The sequence below is a fragment of the Labrus bergylta genome, chromosome 10 (assembly GCF_963930695.1).
Source record: "Labrus bergylta chromosome 10, fLabBer1.1, whole genome shotgun sequence".
Lineage (NCBI taxonomy): Eukaryota > Metazoa > Chordata > Actinopteri > Labriformes > Labridae > Labrus > Labrus bergylta.
The window spans coordinates 29,158,143-29,177,899 of record NC_089204.1 but is presented as its reverse complement, the minus strand read 5'-3'; the positions used below and the strand labels follow the sequence as shown (position 1 = coordinate 29,177,899).

General features: G+C 43.1%; 1 protein-coding gene across 1 annotated transcript; it reads left to right on the top strand.

The window, feature by feature from the left end:
* nsmce4a (NSE4 homolog A, SMC5-SMC6 complex component) lies at positions 1-5,215 on the top strand. The gene is made up of 11 exons (XM_020652636.3): positions 1-61; positions 930-1,182; positions 1,264-1,344; positions 2,267-2,397; positions 2,488-2,636; positions 3,114-3,213; positions 3,385-3,475; positions 3,832-3,926; positions 4,627-4,675; positions 4,777-4,862; positions 4,955-5,215. Exons 2-11 carry the CDS (start codon positions 972-974, stop codon positions 5,018-5,020), a joined length of 1,059 nt encoding a protein of 352 aa, XP_020508292.3. The 5' UTR covers positions 1-61; positions 930-971; the 3' UTR covers positions 5,021-5,215.
* Positions 5,216-19,757: the final 14,542 nt, after the last annotated feature.

Below are 19,757 nucleotides of genomic sequence, written 5' to 3'. Positions count from 1 at the left end.
CCAACTTCATCGTCATCAGCGTCGATGAAATGCTAAAGCGCGCCTTCCGTCTGCTACACAGGTACGTTGTAGTTACATAAAGAAACATAAATAGGTTTTGTTTAACAACAACAATAACAGGAGCATGTCGAGAGTTTACTCTTAGTGTTATCTTTGCTTTAGCAGACGAGTCATAAGTTTTATCGGTCTCGACTGTCGCTAAATCAACTGATTTTCTAGCTAAAATCGACCAACGTTTGCTCCGATCAAAGATGAAACCGACGGAGGCGAGATGGTAGATGTTCAGTACTTCCGTGTTCGTTTCTGCCGGTTGCTCGACCAACGTTTGCATCTCGTTTAGCTTGTAGTTTACAGAGATTTGTAGTCTTTTAACGTAAAAGCTGTTTTATGAAATATGAATATTAAACACGGACTATTTTGTAGTTATGTACGTACTCTTTAGAATTATGTAAAAGTTATAATGTTTTTTTAAAGTAATGTATTATGTACTACTTTGTGTGGCATTCACGTGCTCCTCAGATGCTCGGAGTTTCCATTTCGCAACGTCTTCCCGTTGTTTTGATATTCAGAACTTGAATAAATCTGATTTTAAATGAGCAGCCTTTATAACCTGTAACACGTAACACGTTGATTTAATATCGGTGAAAGTTCTTGACATCATTAAAAAGTATTCGAGGGGAATGTGATCCAAATCCAGAAGGTTGTTCGTTTATCCGATTGGCCGTAAACATCACGCGAATTCCTTGAAAGTGAGCTAGAGTGGCGGATTACTATCTTGACTTGTCCATCATCTTTGGCTCAATTTGAGTAAAACGGCTATGGTTAGTTCACGTTTCAAATAAAATCAAAACAATTAAATACAGAGAGATTATAAACATTCAGTCACCGAAAGGCACGTTGTTTACGTTGGATTGTGCACTTGAACGCAGCTCATCCACACAAACGGTGAGCTTAGCTGACTTCCGGTCAAGATGAAGAGAGCAAGAGGCGCCGGGGATGACGAGCAGCCTCCCCGGCAGAATGGCTCCACCAGCCGGAGGAAAGGCGACCCAGAACCGGCCAGTAACGGGGACGGAGGTGAGTCGGCCTTCGACCCCGGGGACCTCCAGGATGAGGACAACGACCCGGGACTGAGGAGGGAAATCCGGAGCAAATACAGAGACCTCATCAACACAATACAACGTGAGTAAGAGGGGCAGAGGGGGAGCTGATGTTTTTGTTTTTGTTTATTTGTTGACAAATATTTCCTTCCTGTGTTTACAGAAAACAGAGAGGATATGGTGAGTCTCTCCAACAACAAGCTCACTGAAGTTTTAGAAGAGGCAAACAAACTTTTTAAAGATGGTAAGAGTCAAACAAGTTCTTCTACGTTTACATTCACACCAGATTCATATTAAGGTCCATATTCTGAAAAAGGTGTTTGAATGCTCCGCAGAGTGCTGATCTACTGGAATATTCCCGTTTACATGTTAATCAGCATATTCTGAATAAAGCGTAGCAGTAGTGGCGTTCTTTTCACACGCACTGTGTTGTAATGTTCTTATCACTTCTCCATCAAAGTGTGACTGGAACACTCGTTCTCATTCACCTCCTCAACCGGCCGACGAGAACGCAAAAGGAAATGGTAAACAGAGCTCTACGCGTTACGCCATGGATACCAACCAGAGCCCCGCGGAGACTCACAGCCAGGACTGCTGGGAGCGAGTAGTAGTTGTAGTAGTTGTAGTAGTTGTAGTAGTTGTAGTAGTAGTAGTAGTTGTAGTAAATTTGTCTCCTCCTCGGCCCAAAAGTGTAAAGTCTTTTTGGTGTTTCATGTTGAACATGCACAGAAGTAAACAGATCCTTGGAGGAGCATATTCGAGAGCATATTGCGACTAACCCAACATTCAGGTTGATACAGACAGATGTCAGGGGTCTTATTCAGGTTTATAATAATCGGAAAATGAGCTTAATCGGGTTATGACAATTGGAATAAGGTGTTTACATGACTCCTACGCAATCAGAACATTGTCATTATTCCGATTAATGCAGGAATATGATGTGCATGTAAACGTAGTCAATGATCGATATAAACACTTAAGCCTGATGATTTCCAGAAAACTGTAACACCTTTATGTTTGCATAATTAGATTTTGTCAAACATCTTGTTGACAGACGATGTTTCTTAGTACATGTTGAAACCAGAGGAGCGGCTCATTTCTGAATGGCGTACAGTCGTCTTCATCGTGCAGCTGCAACATCTTCCTCTCTCTGATTTTCTCGGCAGTGCGGCAGGCGAGAGAAGCGGCGCTGGATGCTCAGCTCCTCGTCGTGGCCACAGACCTCGGGAAGGAGAAAGCCAGCATGCTGTTTTCGGAGGGCACAGCGTTCGATCCCGCTGTTTACGCTGAGCACCTTGTGAGAGAGATCACGTTGTCTGTAACGAGCGTTTGAAGGCTTGTGGCTTTGCACAGATTGTAAAGAGGCTCTCTCTGTTTTCTCTCACAGTTATCCTTCATGGGTCTGAACCGGCTTGAAGACGTGGATGACGAGCAGCAGAACGGCGGTGTCGATGGATACCTGCCTCAGGACGCCTGGCACAGACTCTCCAGGAGAGCAGAGTGCTGTTTCAGGACGGCACCCTCCTTCCACTTCATGTGAGTGTGTCAGTGTGTCGTCATGGTTTCTGCCTGCCTGTTAGGACGCGGTGTACGACATGATGTGACATAAAGATCTTATTAAAGACTCTCTAAGGGTCAGCAGGAACCCGGTCATGTTAGCTGTGATGCTTTCATGAAGCAGAAGCAGACCCATCATTTTTCACTTTCCGCACAGTGTTTATCTCTCAGTCTCAGCTGAAGAAATAATTAAATGTTTTTAGCTCTTTTGAATAAGTTGTCTGTTACTTTGTCAGCCAAGTTTTTACCTTCAAGCTGCACCAAACATTTGATTTCTGGTTGATCCATAAATGGTGACATTAAATTATAAAAACATTTTTTTTTACTGTTCTAGGTTGATTATTATTTAACTCTGTATCTATTTGCATACTATCTTATTGCATCTTTGGGTTTCTGGATTTGATTGCTGCTGCAGCTCATCTGGGTTTTCTTTTTGTCTTTTTTTCTTCCTTTCAGGAGGGGCTCGTTCCACGCCGAGCCGCCTCCCCCAAAGCAAAGGATAGAGCGGCAGAGAAAGGCACCGGGCAAGGAGGCTAAGAGAATCATGCCGACGCAGGTAGATGACATCACACTCTCATGGCTCTTCATCTCTCTGCTGACACACTCCGAGTCTGATCATTAATCAACATGATGTATCAACCCCCCTGTTTATCTTTCAAACATATCTAGTTGCTTTTGAAATAACAGAAAACAGATGATGTAATGACGTCGGTGTGTTCACTCTCAGCTGAAGAAGATGGAGGACTCTCATCAGGACGCGACGGTGATAGAAGTGGAAAGGATCCTGGCTTACCTGAAGGATTATCACCAAGCCGACCGTGAGTTTTAAAGTTGACGTCTTGGACTTCAACAGTTTAACATCGTGTTAGTATTATTATTATTAACAGTTAATATAAGAACTGCTCAGTCCATCAACAACTTCAAACCTTTGCTTACAGCTCACCTCTTTCCTCTGGCTTTTCAAACAATTTGAGCGTGACATTTTGAAGTTTTATTCATGCTCCTATTTATTGTGTTTTTATTGTGTTTCATTCTATATGTTATTTTATTTGTTGTTTTTACATTGTGTTTTTGTACAACATGTTGGTCAATCAAGGTTGTTTTTTATGTGCTATAGAAATAAAGATTGATTGGCTGATTGGTTGTTTTTAATGTGTTTGTGTTTCTTCCACAGCGACGATCCCGATATTGTATTACGAGTTCGTCATCGACCCCAACTCCTTCTCCCGGACGGTGGAGAACATCTTCCACACGTCTTTTCTCGTCAGGGTGAGTCAATGCACAGTGTGTTACCATGACGACAGAATCTAAAACTTTGATATGATACAGGTTAAAAATAGATTCATATTTTAATGCTACGTGTAGTTGAAGAGAATCTCAATGTGAACTAAAGAGAGGAGAAGAACATCCAGGAGAACAGGAAACATGCAGCAGCAGGTTGATTAGAGCACAGAGGTGTGCAAAGGTGTGCAGACAGTCTATGGTCGTGCAGCGATCACAGGGAATAAAGGTCACCACCCCCTCCCACTGGCTCCTCCCACTGGCTCCAGGTGAATTCTCCTGATTATATCCTGCTGCGTTCTCACATCAGCTCACTCTGACTTTCTGCAGAATAAATACGAGGAGGCTGGAGGAGAAACTCCGGCTGAAGTCAGAGAGAAAAAATTAATCTGTCGTCTCACAGAATCCTCTTAGAGAAATGATCATAGCAGAGATGCTGCACGCTCTGAGAAAGAAACATAAGAGAAAGGACTTTGAGATGCAAAGGTGGAGAGTATATTCCACTCTTTGGGGCATTTTTCAGGTGGGACATTAATTGAAGGGAATAGATTTAGCACCGTCATCCACTGAAGCTAATCCACTGTGTAAGCTAAAGAACCTCATAATCATACAACCCCGACTCCAAAAAGACTGAAGAGCTGCCCTCTAGTGGCGGTCAGCAGGTATTACAGTGCTGTTTGTGTTGCAGGACGGATTGGCCCGGATGTATCTGGATGAAGCCAAATTACCGTCTATAGGTGAGGATACTGTTTGTGTGTGTTTGTTTGTTTTTTCTTAAAAGAGAAAAAGTCTTAAATCCAATTATTGATCCACCATTGTTGTTTTGTTTGTGTCTCAGCGCCTGTGGAGGAGGACGAGGTGGAAGCTGGAGGATCGTGCGCCCGTAAACAGGGCCTCGTCTCAATCAACCAAAAGATCTGGAAGGTGAGCAGAACGCAGACGACGACTTCATCGACTAAACCGACAACAGAACGATCTTCATGTGCGTAACGAATGTCTTTTCATCTTTCTCCCAGGAGCTCATCAACGCCTTCGAGATCACACAGGCGATGATTCAGCCTCCCAGCATGCAGGACGAGTGAAGATCCCGTCGCGCACAAGTTGTTTTTAAAAGGTGTAACCCTGTTTATTTTATGTGAATGACATGTCCGAACTGTTGGAAACACGAAAAAGCGATGTCCAACTTCGAATGCAGAATGTTGAGTGATTCAGATTTTAAATTAATTTTTTTTTTACTGTTTTTAAAAGTTTAAATAATAAAAGAAAACAAAGAGGAATGGGTGTTGTTTCCATTATTTTTTCTGATATGAGGCGACGCCAGCGAGCTTGTTCAGGCTGTCACCTCGAGCTGCACATGTGTCATTCTCAACACTCACCTGACGACACCTGCTTCAAATGTTTATAAAGACCGAGGTTTCCTCCTGAGATGTCGAGCAGTAGAATTTTAAAGATGCAGAAATTAAAATATTTGGGTAAAAACAAGCAACAACCTCCAGTGTTGAAAAATGAAGCCAATGAAGCAGAAGTGTAAAATCCTGCAGGTCCTCGAGTGTCCACTAGAGGCTGGCTGCAGAAGCACAGGAAGTCACATACACACCCATTCTTAAAAGCCTGTTTTTACAGCAGAGATGAACATGTTTACAGCCTGGTTCAAAAAACCAAATAGGTGTGATTAGCTCATGTCTGGATGGACACACACTGTACGGGGGGTGAATGTTTTGATGACTCATCAGTTTTGATTTGATGAAGGATAAGAGTTATTCACAATAAGGCGTGTAGCTGACCTGATTGACAGGTGGGCGCGGTGTAACGGTTTGTCAGGAGGTTTAAAACCCGCCTCAGCTCCAGCTCTCAGCCTGTCGTTAGGTTGACTGAAAGTTAGACTGAGACAGCATTTCCAGCATGGAGACCGCCATCGATGGGACTCCAGCGCCCCCTGCAGGAACAGACGGGTGACGTCACTCAGGCCTCCTGCATAAATATTTTACAGTCTGTGGTGAGAGAGCAAATGCATCAGATTCATTAAACCACATTCACCTGACAAGTCCAGAGAAACGTCTTACTTCAAGATATTAAAAACTTTTTTTCTTTCTTTTCATCAGACTTATTGTGATAAATAAATTTCATGATGGAGGTGATAGATGACATGGAAGGATCTCCTTTAAGAGAGCCCTCCTGCAAATCTCGTCTTGCATGATGCTCCTAAATATAGAGCAGATCATTTTACAGCAGTTTTCATGATTTGTTTACTCCTGAGTTATAATGACAAACAAATAGAGGGAATTTAAATTGTGATGTTTCTGCTCCTGTAAACGTATTAAAAACAAATCACACAGAATGATTCATCATGTCATCATCGGCTCAGTGAACGCCACCAAAATCGCTGGCTGAACACGGCCGTATCATCGTGATGTACCACCATCATCTGCTCTCCTCCTGGGTCTTTAAAGAGACAGGCACCCTTTTTTCCTTGCTGCCTCCCCCCCCTCCTTGAGCATTTTTTTCCCCTCTGAAGCAGAGCTGGGTGGATATATGAGGCGGCAAAGGGAAGGAAGAGAAGCTCCCCTGTTTTTCACGCTTGTTTTATTAGCTTGGACTGCTTATGTAATCTAGATTTTTTTTTTTTATATAACAAATGCCTTAAAAATGTATGTCACAGGAGCACCACTGGCATTCATTAGTCACTGATGCACACTCTGGCTCGGACACAGAGGCGTGCACACTCTCACTCTGTTGCTCCGGCGACAGATCTGCCGATGCTCCGGCGATGCTGAGTCTGACTGAGGAGGATGCAGTTCTGCAGGAAGGTGCTCTGCAAGCCCTGTAGTGCCCGAGTCACTTCACCGGAGGAGGACATGGAATACAAGATGGGGAGCTGCATAGGAATCTCACATCGACAGGTAAACACAGGATGCAGCAGAGCATCAGTGCATGAACGAGTGAGTGAGTGAGGATGAATTTCACTGGTCGAGTGCTTTCCCAGGCAGAGGCAGAGAGAGAGAGAGAAGGTGTACTTTATTGTTGGAGGAGGGGCAACACCAGCAAGGGGAAAAAGGAGCTGTGGAGATGCAGAGTGAGGGGTGAGGGAGGGGAGGAGTGTAGGGATGCTGATTGTTGTGGAGGAAGATGGGAAGTGAGGTTAACAAAACCCAGGAAGAAGAAGACGGTGTGCATGCATTCAAATTGAGTCACACAAAAGACTGAGAGTGGAAGGGAGCGACTGTCTGCAGAGCTGATCAAATCAGTGTTATTTATAGATATCATAATAATAAGCCTGCTGTGCTCACAGACCAGGCACTCAGCTGAAGATGGCCTGTGATGACTGCAGATAAAAAAAAGGGATCCAAAATACATTTCAAACCCTCTGAAGTCGATTTCTCTCAAATTTGGCTCCTCGATTCGGGGGTTGCTTTGTTATTCTTGCCAATGGTTGCTCTGTTGCAGCAGATGAATGATGTGTGTTGCCATTTTCTAAACACAATAGTCATTGCCAATTTCATGCAGACTCAGAGACATTGAGCAAACATTGCCACATCATGGAAATTGAGAGGGTGAACACATGCAGAAGGTTTGCAGAGCGAGCCACAGGTGGGATGAATATTACATCACAGAGAAGAAAAGAAAGGAACAGAGGCAACGCAAATGGATTAACATTGGAAAAGAAAAGCATCAGATATTTAAAACTATGAGGAACAGAAGATACAGTTATATAGTTAAACTTTGAGGGGAAAAAACAGAATTAAAACAATTAAGAGAGAGTGTAAATAATGGTTGAGAATGATGTATTTACATAGTTTTTTTTAATTTATGTGGTTGTAACAACACCGGATTTTTAAACAGTGATGCGTTACGAGTAGAAATCTAACAATATTGAGTCCTGTTTGGATAAAACAGTAAAAAAAATACAATAACGTACATAAAAAAGAACTAAAGACAAAGATGAAGAAAGTATAGAAGAGAAAACAATCAAAGGCAAAGAAGAAATGATGCACAGAGGTCTGACGTTATTGATTGACACTTGGGGGGCAGTAGCTCAGTGAGTACGGACTTGGGTTGGGAACTGGAGGGACACCGGTTCAAGTCCCAGTACGGACTGAAGTGTGGAAGTTTGTCTTGTGGCTGGAGAGGTGACAGGTCTCCTCCCGAGGACTGCAGAGGTTTAAAACAATCCAACTCTGACATCTCTCCACTAATGCATGACCCTGTGTGTGTGTGTGTGTGTGAGAAGCATGACTCTTAATAACAGAGAGCAAACCTGAATTTCACCTAAAAAAAAAAACTTGCAGCAGCACTTTAAAATCTATTCCTCAAGAAACTAGAAACCACTTTAAACATTATTGAACTTGGAAGCAAGTTTCTCTTTTTTTTTCTTCCTCCCTGTTGCCAAATACGATGATTCCTCTCTTCACTTAAGGTGACCAGTCTGACGCAGACCTGTTTGTTTACAGTGTTGCCTATGAACCTGCGTCCCCTCCAAAGGCCTCCAGTCAGAGCAGGTGACCCCCCCCCCCCCAAACACAGTCCATCAAGTAGCACCCAAATCAGACATGGCTCCCCCAGCTCCAGTTCAGTCTCCTCCCCCTCCTCTTTCCCTCCCATTGCCCCCCGTCTCCCACTCCTGCCCCCCTGTCCTGTCCTGTCCTGTCCTGTGTCCACCCTCCGTCCTCTCCTCCCACTCTGCGTGCGATTCAAAAATAGCAGCAGAGGCACCTCAGCAGGAGAGAGAGGACAGAAACAAAAAGAAGTCGGAGAGTAAACACAGACTGAGGTCAGACTCTGAGCGAGGAGAAGTCTTGTTGTTTGAAGAGGTGAGTCGTTTATGAGCTGCTGCAGCACCGCTGTAGAATCTGTTTGTCTGTTTGTTTGGTTTGTAGTAGGGACTGTAGGTAAAAGGTAGGGAGCGTTTCAGCCAGCTGTGAAGTTGTGTTTCCTTCTCTGAAGTTTGATTTCTGTAGTTTCCTTTGAGACGTTGATGTCTTATAAGAACTTTATCTGCTGCACTGTTCCACCTGATATCCTCTGTAGGTTCAATTCAATACGCTTTATTTGCATTATGGTAATACAGGACCAATGATAATAGGATGCAAAATAAGATAAGATAAGATCATCTTGTATTGAGGTTTGTAAATGACAGTACGTTTTTATGATTTTACTCCTACTTCCTGTTCACGGAAAACACAGGAAAAAATAAAATAGCAGGTATGATTCATGAAACAATGTGGAAAAAGAGTTAACACCTAGGATCACTCTGTGGTGATATATGACTGATTTGCGTGTGTGTGTGTGTGTGTGTGTGTGTGTGTGTGTGTGTGTGTGTGTGTGTATGTGTGTGTGTGTGTGTGTGTGTGTGTGTGTGTGTGTGTGTGTGTGTGTGTGTGTGTGTGTTTGTGTGTGTGTGTGTGTGTGTGTGTGTGTGTGTGTGTGTGTTTGTGTGTGTGTGTGTGTGTGTGTGTGTGTGTGTTTGTTTGTGTGTGTGTGTGTGTAAGACGATTCAAGGTCCTACAGTGTGTGGAAGTTGTTGCCTGTGTTTGTGTGCGTCTGTGTCAGTTTGTGTCTTGTTTGTAGAGATTGACAGTGAACTGGAGGTGCGCGTACGTGTGTGTATGCGTACGTGTGTGTATGCGTACGTGTGTGTATGCGTACATGTGTATGCGTACGTGTGTGTATGCGTACGTGTGTGTATGCGTACGTGTGTGTATGCGTGCGTACGTGTGTGTATGCGTACGTGTGTGTATGCGTACGTGTGTGTATGCGTGCATGTGTGTGTTTAACTTCTTCAGCAGACCCTCCATCACAGAAAGTAACATTAACTTTAAAATTATTTATAAAAAAATCAAAAACCTTTGTAGGTTAACAATAACAAAATTACTTGATTGCATATATAACCAATTCTCTAATGTTTTGTAAAAAATACTCATTAAGCTTTTTACAAATGTAGCTTCTGTTAAAAAAAATTAAATGAAAGAGAAGCCGAAAATTTTACTGACAAATTTAAACACAAATATACAACTAACCATAAGAAACACTCTGACGTCACGTCCAACAACAACATCTGTCCACTGAAGTCAAGTCACCACAGCTCAGGCTTCCTCACACGATCACTGAGTGACACACAGACCCTTTCTCAATATCCACAGTTCAGTAGGCAGTACTTTCCAGTAGGAGTTTCAGTATACTGAACTTTTCAGTACGGATACTAACTTCCTGGTTTCATGCAGTATAGATCGGATGCGTGCTTTCAGGAAATGAATTGTATTTTACCCACAATGCTGTGCGAAATTAAACGTAAATCGTCACGTCACGTCCACCTCCAAATCAAAACAAACGAGCGTGGATTCATTTAATAAATTTTTAATCTACAGTTAAAGTCCCGACTGAAATCACTACTTTAAATTAACAACAGAAAATATAACAAATATCTGCATTATTATAAAACCTTTCCCCCTCTATTTAAATAATGAGTTCACTATTTAAATAATGATTTCACTATTTAAATAATGAGTTCACTATTTAAATAATGAGTTCACTATTTAAATAATGAGTTCACTATTTAAATGTGTCTTTATTGGTTTATTTTATATTCTGTATATTACCGTCTTTCATTTATACTTGTCTTTATGTACTGTATGTTATTTAGTTATTTAATCTTTGACTTGATTTACATTGTGATATTGTTTTTGTTTACCTGACTGTATATGAGCATTACTCTTCTTGAATGAAGATAAAAAATAAAAAATAAAACGGGTGAATGCGGCCGGTTCGGGAAACGTAAATGACGTCACTTCCTCACTGAATGAATCAGAAGAGGTAGGCACAAATATCTGCCTACTGTGTGTGCATACTGAATAGTAGGTACTAACAGTATACAGCACAGATAGTACGTACTGCATACTGCCTACTGACAGATTGAGTAGGTACTTGGCAATTCAGATACGGCCACTGTCTCCTCTCTTCTGCTGTTGGCCTTCATTTGCAATAGGCAGCAGGTGAGCTCATCACCTGCACAGAGTCAGCTGAGGAGCAGCGCCTGGAACACACCCATGTACAGAGGCTGTAGTCCTTAAAGGTTCAAATCCAGCCTGTGGCTCCTCCCCCGCATGTCACCTCCCACTCTCTCTCTCCTTGATTTCCGACTCCACTGTCCTGTCTCTCAAATAAAAGTTTTCTTTTTAGCTAATGGTCCTCTGAAACGTCTGCCTGAGGGGAGCAGCTGAAACAAGTAGTGAAGGGGATGTGAAGAGTCCTCCGAGTCCTGCTTTCCTTTCAGCTGCATGCATATCTGTCTCTATTACCCTGCACTTTGCATTAAAAATATAGGCTAGTTGTTGTTTTTGTGCAGCGGAGGGGTCAGATGAGGGGCAGGAAACACTAACCTCATCCTCAAGACGTGTGGCTAAAACATAAGCTGCTCGTCTAAAACCAAAGAGCTTAAAACATGACTCATGTTGAGTGAGTGATGTGCACAACGATCAGGTGAAAACAGACCTGGCAACGCTCTCATCACATGATTTCCCTCTCTGCTGCTTCCTGCGCTGCCAAAAAGCTCGGGAACACCGTCGGCAATTAAAGTGCACACGCGTCCACAGAGCGAGGGGCTGAAATTACACCCCATTCACACAAATAGCCGACAGGACGGGATGGGAGAAGAAGAGCTGCCTCTTCACACAAGAGTGAGAGTTAATCTGAGGGGGATTCACAGCTCCTCGTTTCCTCATGAGGTTATCAAAGGAGACTCAAAATGAGACAGAAATGAAGGATGAATATAACTGGAGTGAACGGCTTCTACTTGTTTGGAAATGAAAGTGTGTGTGGCAAATTGTTCACGACACTGGAATAAAGTCTAACAGCAGTAGACGGGACAGATTTCTATTTATACTTTATATATCCAGGTCAGTGCTTTCTGACTACACAGAGAGAGCTAACGTACAGTCCCTGCAGTCATATGAGGAATGCACAAACAGCCTTTCTGTGGCACGAGTGTTTACTGCTCAGCTGCAAGACCACAACAAAGACATGCTCCTGATGGACGGACAGAAAGTGGATGGGATTCTACATGAATGAACTCATGTTTCACAGCCTTTTCTGAAACTTATACGAATATATTTTGAAATTTCAGCTTGACAAATTGGATCTTAAGATCCCTGGATTGTTTTGATATCCTCCACACGACCTCATGTTCCTTAAACAGCCACCAGAGAGACATCACAATCTGAAGATTAACTTACACGGTTACTCAGCCTTAGTCATTGTGTTTATTTGCTCCAGTCGGTCACCTCACATGCACAAGCACAAACTAAAAAAGGAAGGAATATTTATCGTAGGAGGCAATGCCATTTCTTGGTGGTGATTTAGACCTGAGAGAACTTATAGAGTTTGTCTGATCTGTCCTTAAACTCAGGAGATGATTTAACAATTTTGTGACGGATGGGTGACCCTAAGAGAGCGGCTGTTATTAAAGATGGAGTCATCAGCTTTTCCCTAAAACTTAAAATAAAGATTTATGGAAAAGTGAAGCTGCTCCATTGTCCCTTCTGGGCCTCCGTACATGTGTGGTGGTGACTGTGTCTGCAGAGACTCTGTCCTCTCACTGGATTTTACTGTTCTGCTTTTGTTTTGGTTGACTTGGGTCGTTTCTGGGCGGAGCTGGTGTGTTTCCTCCAGCCAATGACAGTGCAGCGTTAGCTTTTACTCGTGGACGTGGAGTTGGCCTGCTTCCTGTTGGACAGGCAGGTGTCAAACACCGGCGGTTAGCGTGTGCTAGCGTGCGGTAGCTTATAGTGTAGCTACAAGCAGTAAACATACACATCTCCTCCTGGACTGATGAATCCAGGAGGAGGAGCCCAGTTTGAATGTTGTGTTTACAAGCTGTAAACAAACTTTTCTCCTGACTCCACCTTTAACACTTAAAGCCAAAAAACAAACATTTTTTGTCGTCATTTCTCCCTTTAAAAAGCCACGACAGACAAATAGATATCAGATCAAGAAGACTGATCTCTTCACCCCTCCACCCCTGCACGTCTCTGTTGCAGGACGATGCAGAGATTTCATTTCAACAACATTGAAAGGAACATTTCAACAGTCGAAAATGTAAGAAAAAATTAAGAAAAAATGAGTCAGTGAACGTCTAGTGGTCTCTGCATCTAATCCCCACATGCCGCTCACCTGAAAACTTCAGGAGTTTTTCAGGAGTTTTGTGCAAAAGTGAAAGCACCATGTGGTTGTAATATCCACAATGCTTTGGGACAGACTTCAGTGGTCATAAAATGAACATTTATGGCTCATATAAAATGTTTGAGCCATAAACATTCTGATTTACTCATCCAATCACGACTGTTTATATATCCATGAAGATTCTTCTTGTCTTGCTTTTAAGCTCAAATCAGCCGAGGTAAAAAACCCTGCACTTTGCCCCGTGAGGGAGGTCTTGTGGCACAGGCCTCTAATCTCCAAAACAACACACACACACACACACACACACACACACACACACACACACACACACACACACACACACACACACACACACACACACACACACACACACACACACACACACACACACGTTGTAATCCTGTGGAGTATGAGTGTGTGACCGCTGAGCCCCCACAGATCCCCTGTTTTCTCTCTCTCTGTGTGTGAAGGAGTGGGGGTCAGTCGAGCGCTGATGCTCCCTCTGTGCTGGTTGTTTTTCAGCCAGCTGATGTGAGAGGGATTCTGCTGGTTTGGGCGGTTGTGGCCCCGCAGCTGGTTGAGCCATGGGGAACGAGAGCAGCACACCTGAAGCGTTGGTAAGGACAAGCTCGCTGGGTTTGCTACTGGCTGCCCCCCTTCTCTTCTGTACCTACTTTTAACTCTTTCATGCACCTGGGACTAAAAAAACTAACACCTGCTGGCTTTCTTGCTACCTGCTGGACTTGTAATCCTCACTCTTAAACTTCTTTTACTTTCTGTTTCTGTCTCTGAACCTCGTCGATTAAGTTTTTCTTTTTCTCAAAGGTGACTTCTTTTTGAACACAGATCTTTGCATAAATGCATTTCCAAAATAAGGTTTAAACAAGTATCTAAACCTACTAACATGCACAAACAGGCTGATTTTGTCAAAGGCAGTTTGGGAGATGTTCATGAATCTTGGTTTACACATCAACATGCTTGATTGTGTCTAACCAGCTTGATGGCTTGTTCTGGTTTGTGGTTGAGCGTTTTAAAGTTTTTTTTTAGCTTTGCATCTTTTAAAATCAATAATCTCTGACATGGTTGCATTGTTTGACATTTTTAAGAATTTAAGAATCCCCATGTTGTGCTACCTTTGATAGTATTCACAAAGAGGACCGCTTTTCCGCAACACTAATTTCCACATGTGACTTGTGCACCTCGGCTGTGGAATTCAGGATTATTCTAATAGGATTAAGTAAACATGTGTGTCTTTAGCTTCAGGTGACTGTTTAGTTTGTGTGGCTGCACGGGGGGGGGGGGGGGGGGGGGGCTTAACATTGTTACCTCTGCAGGGTCTTTGTGCATACCTCCCTGCTCTACATTCATGTATTGTAAAGGAGATTTTAAGACCTGTTGTTGAACTCTGCTATTCCCTGTTACAGCCAGAAGAGGGCGCTTCAGAAAACGTTGTTCTGTTTCCACCTCAGGAAAATCAAAACGAGTCCTTACAGGTACATCAGGTGCATGTGTGTGTGTGTGTGTGTGAGTGTGTGTGTGGTTTTCCATATCCTTTTTTTAACCTTTATTCAACCAGGACAAAGTAGAGATTTAAAAGAGTTTCCTTGCAGCGACAGGCAGCAGCAGCACAGTTTTTATAAGGTGCATGAATACTTAAAAACATGAAAATAATAAGTACAACTGAAAATATTTGTCAAATTTCGATCACAGTCAGAAATATATCAGGATGACTCCGCCTCCAAGTCGTTCAAAAGCGTCCAATGAGAGTAGCTCGTTAACACACATGCACAAACAGGATCCTGTGGACATGCACTGATGGAGAGGTGTCAGAGTGAGGGGGCTGCACATGAAAGAACAAGCCAGAGCAGTTCGGGGTTCAATGCCTTGCTCAAGGGCACCTCGGTAAGAGCTCAGGAAGTGAACTGGCACCTCTCCTGCTACCAGAACACCTTGTGGTGTCCCTTCCAGTTCCAAACCCAAGTCCATACAGACTGAGATACTGCCGACCCCAAAAGTTTCAGGACTCTTCATGATTTGTTCCACCTGAAGGGAGCAGCGAACTTTAAAGCCCTTTTTCATATTTCAGTCACTTGGATTGGAACAGACGGTTAGAAAAGTTCCTATAGGACCAAGATTCAGGTTTGTTAAATATGATTTTTTTTGTGTCGATTCACTGAGAACTTGAATCTTTAAAAATGCTCCTCCTGGTGTTGTTATTTTGCTAAAAACAAAAGGGTTCTGACATGCAGAGATTTCCACCCTGCTTGATGTTATTTTAAGAAATCAAAGTCAAACAGTGTTTTTGAAATTCAAACCTTAAAAACAGCAGCAACATGGTGATGACAGATATTTTTTATAAATAGTGCGTTGCTTACTCTTGTCTTTAATCTGCTCTTTATATTTGTTATCTTGTCGACTGTTGCTGGGACGCTTGTCTCCAACTCACCGACCACATTTCATACACTGACAATAAATTATCTTAAAGAAAAGCTCTGGTAAGAAGAACAGTTATTCCCTTTAAAGTGATCTCAGGTGACAGTTATTTTTAATATTCAGGTGTTCTGCGACGAGCCAGTCAGCTGAGATTTATTTTTATTTCTGAGACATTAAAGAGTCATCTTTAGTCTCTTTTTTTTTCTATCCTGGTTTTGTGTCTGGGAGCGGTGAGCGGTGAGCTTCATTTCACTAAACGATAAGGTTCACTACATTTTGCAGGAAATTTCTGGTAGTTTAAAAACATGAATGCAAAGTCATTCAGAGAGGTGAGTCATATTTTTATGTTTTTTTGGGGGGGGGTTACTTCTGAACCTCAAATCTATTTTGGGGTTGCAGAAGAAAGATGCATCTATTATAGGATTGTGATGATAGAAGGTTGCATGAATATTTTTGCATTTCTCATGATTTATTGATGATGATGGACGAAGCAGCTTCTGGTGATCATTTATTGTTGTTGAGGGTTTATTGTGTTTTTGTGTTTCAAGAAGATCTTTTTGGCTGAAAGTGTGCAAAGTAAGAATCCAGGAAAAAGGTGAAGTCATGTCCATGTCTACTGATGACGTCACACCATAGCAACACTTATTATGTATTATGCAGGAGGATGCTGCGTGTCTCCTATATGATCTCATCTGTTTGGATGTAACCAAAGCGCCTTGAAGGTGTAACCTGATCCCTCCTCAGGGGGGTCACCGCAGGCCCGACCCTTGGCCTAATTCCCAGCATTCACCTGCAGGGGCACTATCAGCATGCCAGCCAGGCAGCAGCAGGAGGAGGGGACTGGAGCAGAGGTGGATAAAGGAAGAGAAGAGGGGAAGGAGGAGGGGATAAAAGGAGTGGAAAGAGTGTACAGTAAAGGGGGAGGAGTCTTCTCAGCACTTCCCTGTGGCTGCACAGTCAGGACAGTCATCCTCAGCAGTGATCGCTGTGTCGTGGTAGTGTTTCTGGATTTCACACACACTCACACACACTGCAGGAGGAGGCTCATGGAAATCTAACAGGGGAGCGGCAGCAGCAGAAGAAGACAGGACAGGAGGAGGAAGTCAGCTGAGTCAGTACGAGGAGGAGGAGGAGGAGGAGGAGGAGAAGGAGCGTCAGCAGCATGAGTTGCAGCATGTTTGTGTCGTCCTCTGGCCCCTTCAAAACAAACACACACACTCACACACACACTCTCACATCGAGCCCTGCAGAGGTATCTGCACCGCGCCGAGAGTCACCTTCACTGCTCGGTGAGTAACAGAGAGGAGATGCTGCTGGGAGGAGAAGTTGTGGAGGGTTTTAAAGGAAGGAGAGATGCTTGTTGTTATGCTGAGGAGAGGCTGCAGGATAAGGACTGTTACCGGAGAGAGTGCACTTTGTTACAACCTCTGGGCATCAGAGTGAAAGGATCCTTATTCTGTCTGTAAAGTGGCTTTTAAACACATGACACAGCTGCAGCATGGCTCTGAATTAATATTGCTTTTTTTTACATCTTATGTTTGTATCTCTTGGGTTTGATTGGTCTCCTTTTTAGATTTTTTCTGCTATGTAGGCTATTTATGTATTTTTCTAACATTTATATCTTCATCATTTGGAGGCTAGTTGTCATTTTTTGTTCATATTTTGCCTTTCTTATGTTTCTTATGCAGTGATAGCCTATTACTGCACAAGCTTACCTTTTTCATCAATGAAGATGAGCAGGCAGATTAAAGGAAGGATGTGCGACATGTTCCACATAAATAAATCATAAAGTCTGTCCTGTGTAAATGTGTCTCTGAGTCCTGACTGTCTACAATGAGGGAGAAGCTCGAGTCCCGCTGGCTGTGTTGTTGTCAGAGCCGTGTTTACATGGACGGGACGGCCGGCTCCTCCCCTTGTGTATAAAAGCTGTTTTAGTCAAGAACTAGAGAGAAGAAGAAGAACATACTCACTGATTATTTGGATGTTAGTAAGAGTTTTTAGATCACGCTCATTCTGTGTCAGTTTACATGAAATGTGAAGCTACGAGCTAACTAAAGAGCGCTAACATTAGCATGCTAACACAATGATGCAGGACGCAGGTGATTGCAGCTCGAGCCAAGAACAAGTTTGTCCACCGCTTGCGCTAAACTCCTCTGTGTGAACGCTAGTGGAGGTGTGTCTCTGTAGGAGAGCGGAGGCTTCAGTATGGAGGAGGCGTGGCCTATCAGCAGTTTGTTTTGGTTTCATGCTGGAGCTCAAGGGCGATAAACTAGGGAAATGTTTGTGTTTTATCCTCATTAACTTTGCATTTGCTTGAACCCTTATTGTTGTAGCCCAACCTTTCCCTCCAAGTTAAAAATGTTGCTTTGGTGGGATGTGATTATTGCACAATGAAAAAGTAGAAAAGTAACGGCATTACATTTGCATTATTATTCATACTTATTGACTTCTGTTCTCTGAATCCCCGCTGACTGAGAACAGGTGAAACCACTTCCTCTCAGGTTATCTGACACGTCCATCAGCTGTCTACCTCATCTCTTGTTTGCTCGTCAAACGGTTAAAAGGCCAAATTAGCGTGTTTGATTTCCAGGCTGTGACAGTTTAAACTGTGGAGGAGTCGGGGGGGGGGGGGGCCTCATGCAAGACTCTGTTTAAATAAAGCCCAATCTGTTATGACTTGGTGTGTATGTAGGGGCCTGTTTGTGCTCCAGCACCACCCTCTCTCTGTGTTTACAGCTGTCATGTGTAAAGCATTAAAGTTGTGTTAGCACATGGGCTCACACACACTGAATTAACTGTAAGCATTTGTTGCTGACTGTTTTGACAAGTAGCAGTTTCCAGGCAGCGTTGGTTTACGCTCTGCTGACTTCCTGTTGGTTAATTAATGACAGACTTTTGTCTCTCTCTGCGTGCGGGTCAAACACGCTGTGCTTTTTCCACCTCGCTGAGCGTTTACGTCTTCAAACAATGGGGTTATAAATGAGTGAATGGGAGCTGGTTGTAAACGTGGGCATGCAACACCAGCTGGTGCTGAGCTTTGTTTTGATGTTTTGGCTTCCTCAACATGACTTGAGGAGTGGGCGTGTGACATTATAGCCACAAGGTGAGAGAAAGCTGAGGCAGGAAACAGGAAACCCAACGCACGTCAGCTTCATTTCACCTCATGATACATAAATGTGTTCATCTCTGCATGCAGCGAGACACCCTCCCTCATAGTGGTGCTCTTTAGGGGGGATTCTTCACTCTTTTTTATTTTTTAATGGTTTATGCATTCTTGTTTTTGTCTTCAACATATTTCTGCAGGAAGGTTTTTTATTCATAAAAAAATAGCACATCAGGAGTTATAATTAGTAGGTTTAAAAATAAGCCTTTATAGCTTCAGCTTTACAGCGGTGGCCGACTTCTTTGATTGGTTTAAAGGTCCAGCTCAGGGGAATATTTTGAACTTCTTCGATTAGTTGTCAATTGATTTATTTATAGGGAAAAATCACAACAAAAGTTAGCTCATGACATCCTATTTTGCAGTTTCAGATCATGAGGTCAGCGTATGTCGGGAGTAATCCCAGGATGAGTCTGCAGAGGGCGCTAAGCGGCTTCTCCTGCAAAACCACCAGATAGTTCCCCGATATGAAAACCAAGAATTTCCCCAGACTGCTTCAAGCCTTTACGTCAGCTTTTAAAATCTCTTACATAGAGTCTCTTCTCCGAGCACTGGAGAGCAGCCCTCTCCTGGAAGCCCTGCAGAAAGCTGGCCAATCAGAAGAAAGTGGGGGTGTGCAGAGGGGGGGGCCTTAAAGAGACAGCAGCTCAAACGAAACATTTCGGGCAGAAATGAGGGTTTTTACTGACGCCAGTATGAGATAAATAAGGAGTTATATTTTTAGCTGCTGTGAAGGTTTCACTGACTGACAACATGAAAGGTGAACATGAGGAGAATACGGGCTCTTTAACAGCGATCAAGCAGGTGGGGGAGATGGCTCTTACAGTATATCAAGCAGCGGTGCATGTGATCTTCCTTCCGCTTATTGAAGCTGCTTCATAACCTTTTTTTTTTTGCTCACCTGTATGGTTTTCTCAACTCTTTGTAGATCCTGTGATTACATCCAAACACCGATTAAATGAACAAAACTGTTATTACAGTGTCACGCTCTGACTACTCGTCCTGCAGCGTCTTGTTTACGTCATTATTTGCCTCCTTAGACCCCTCCACCCCAT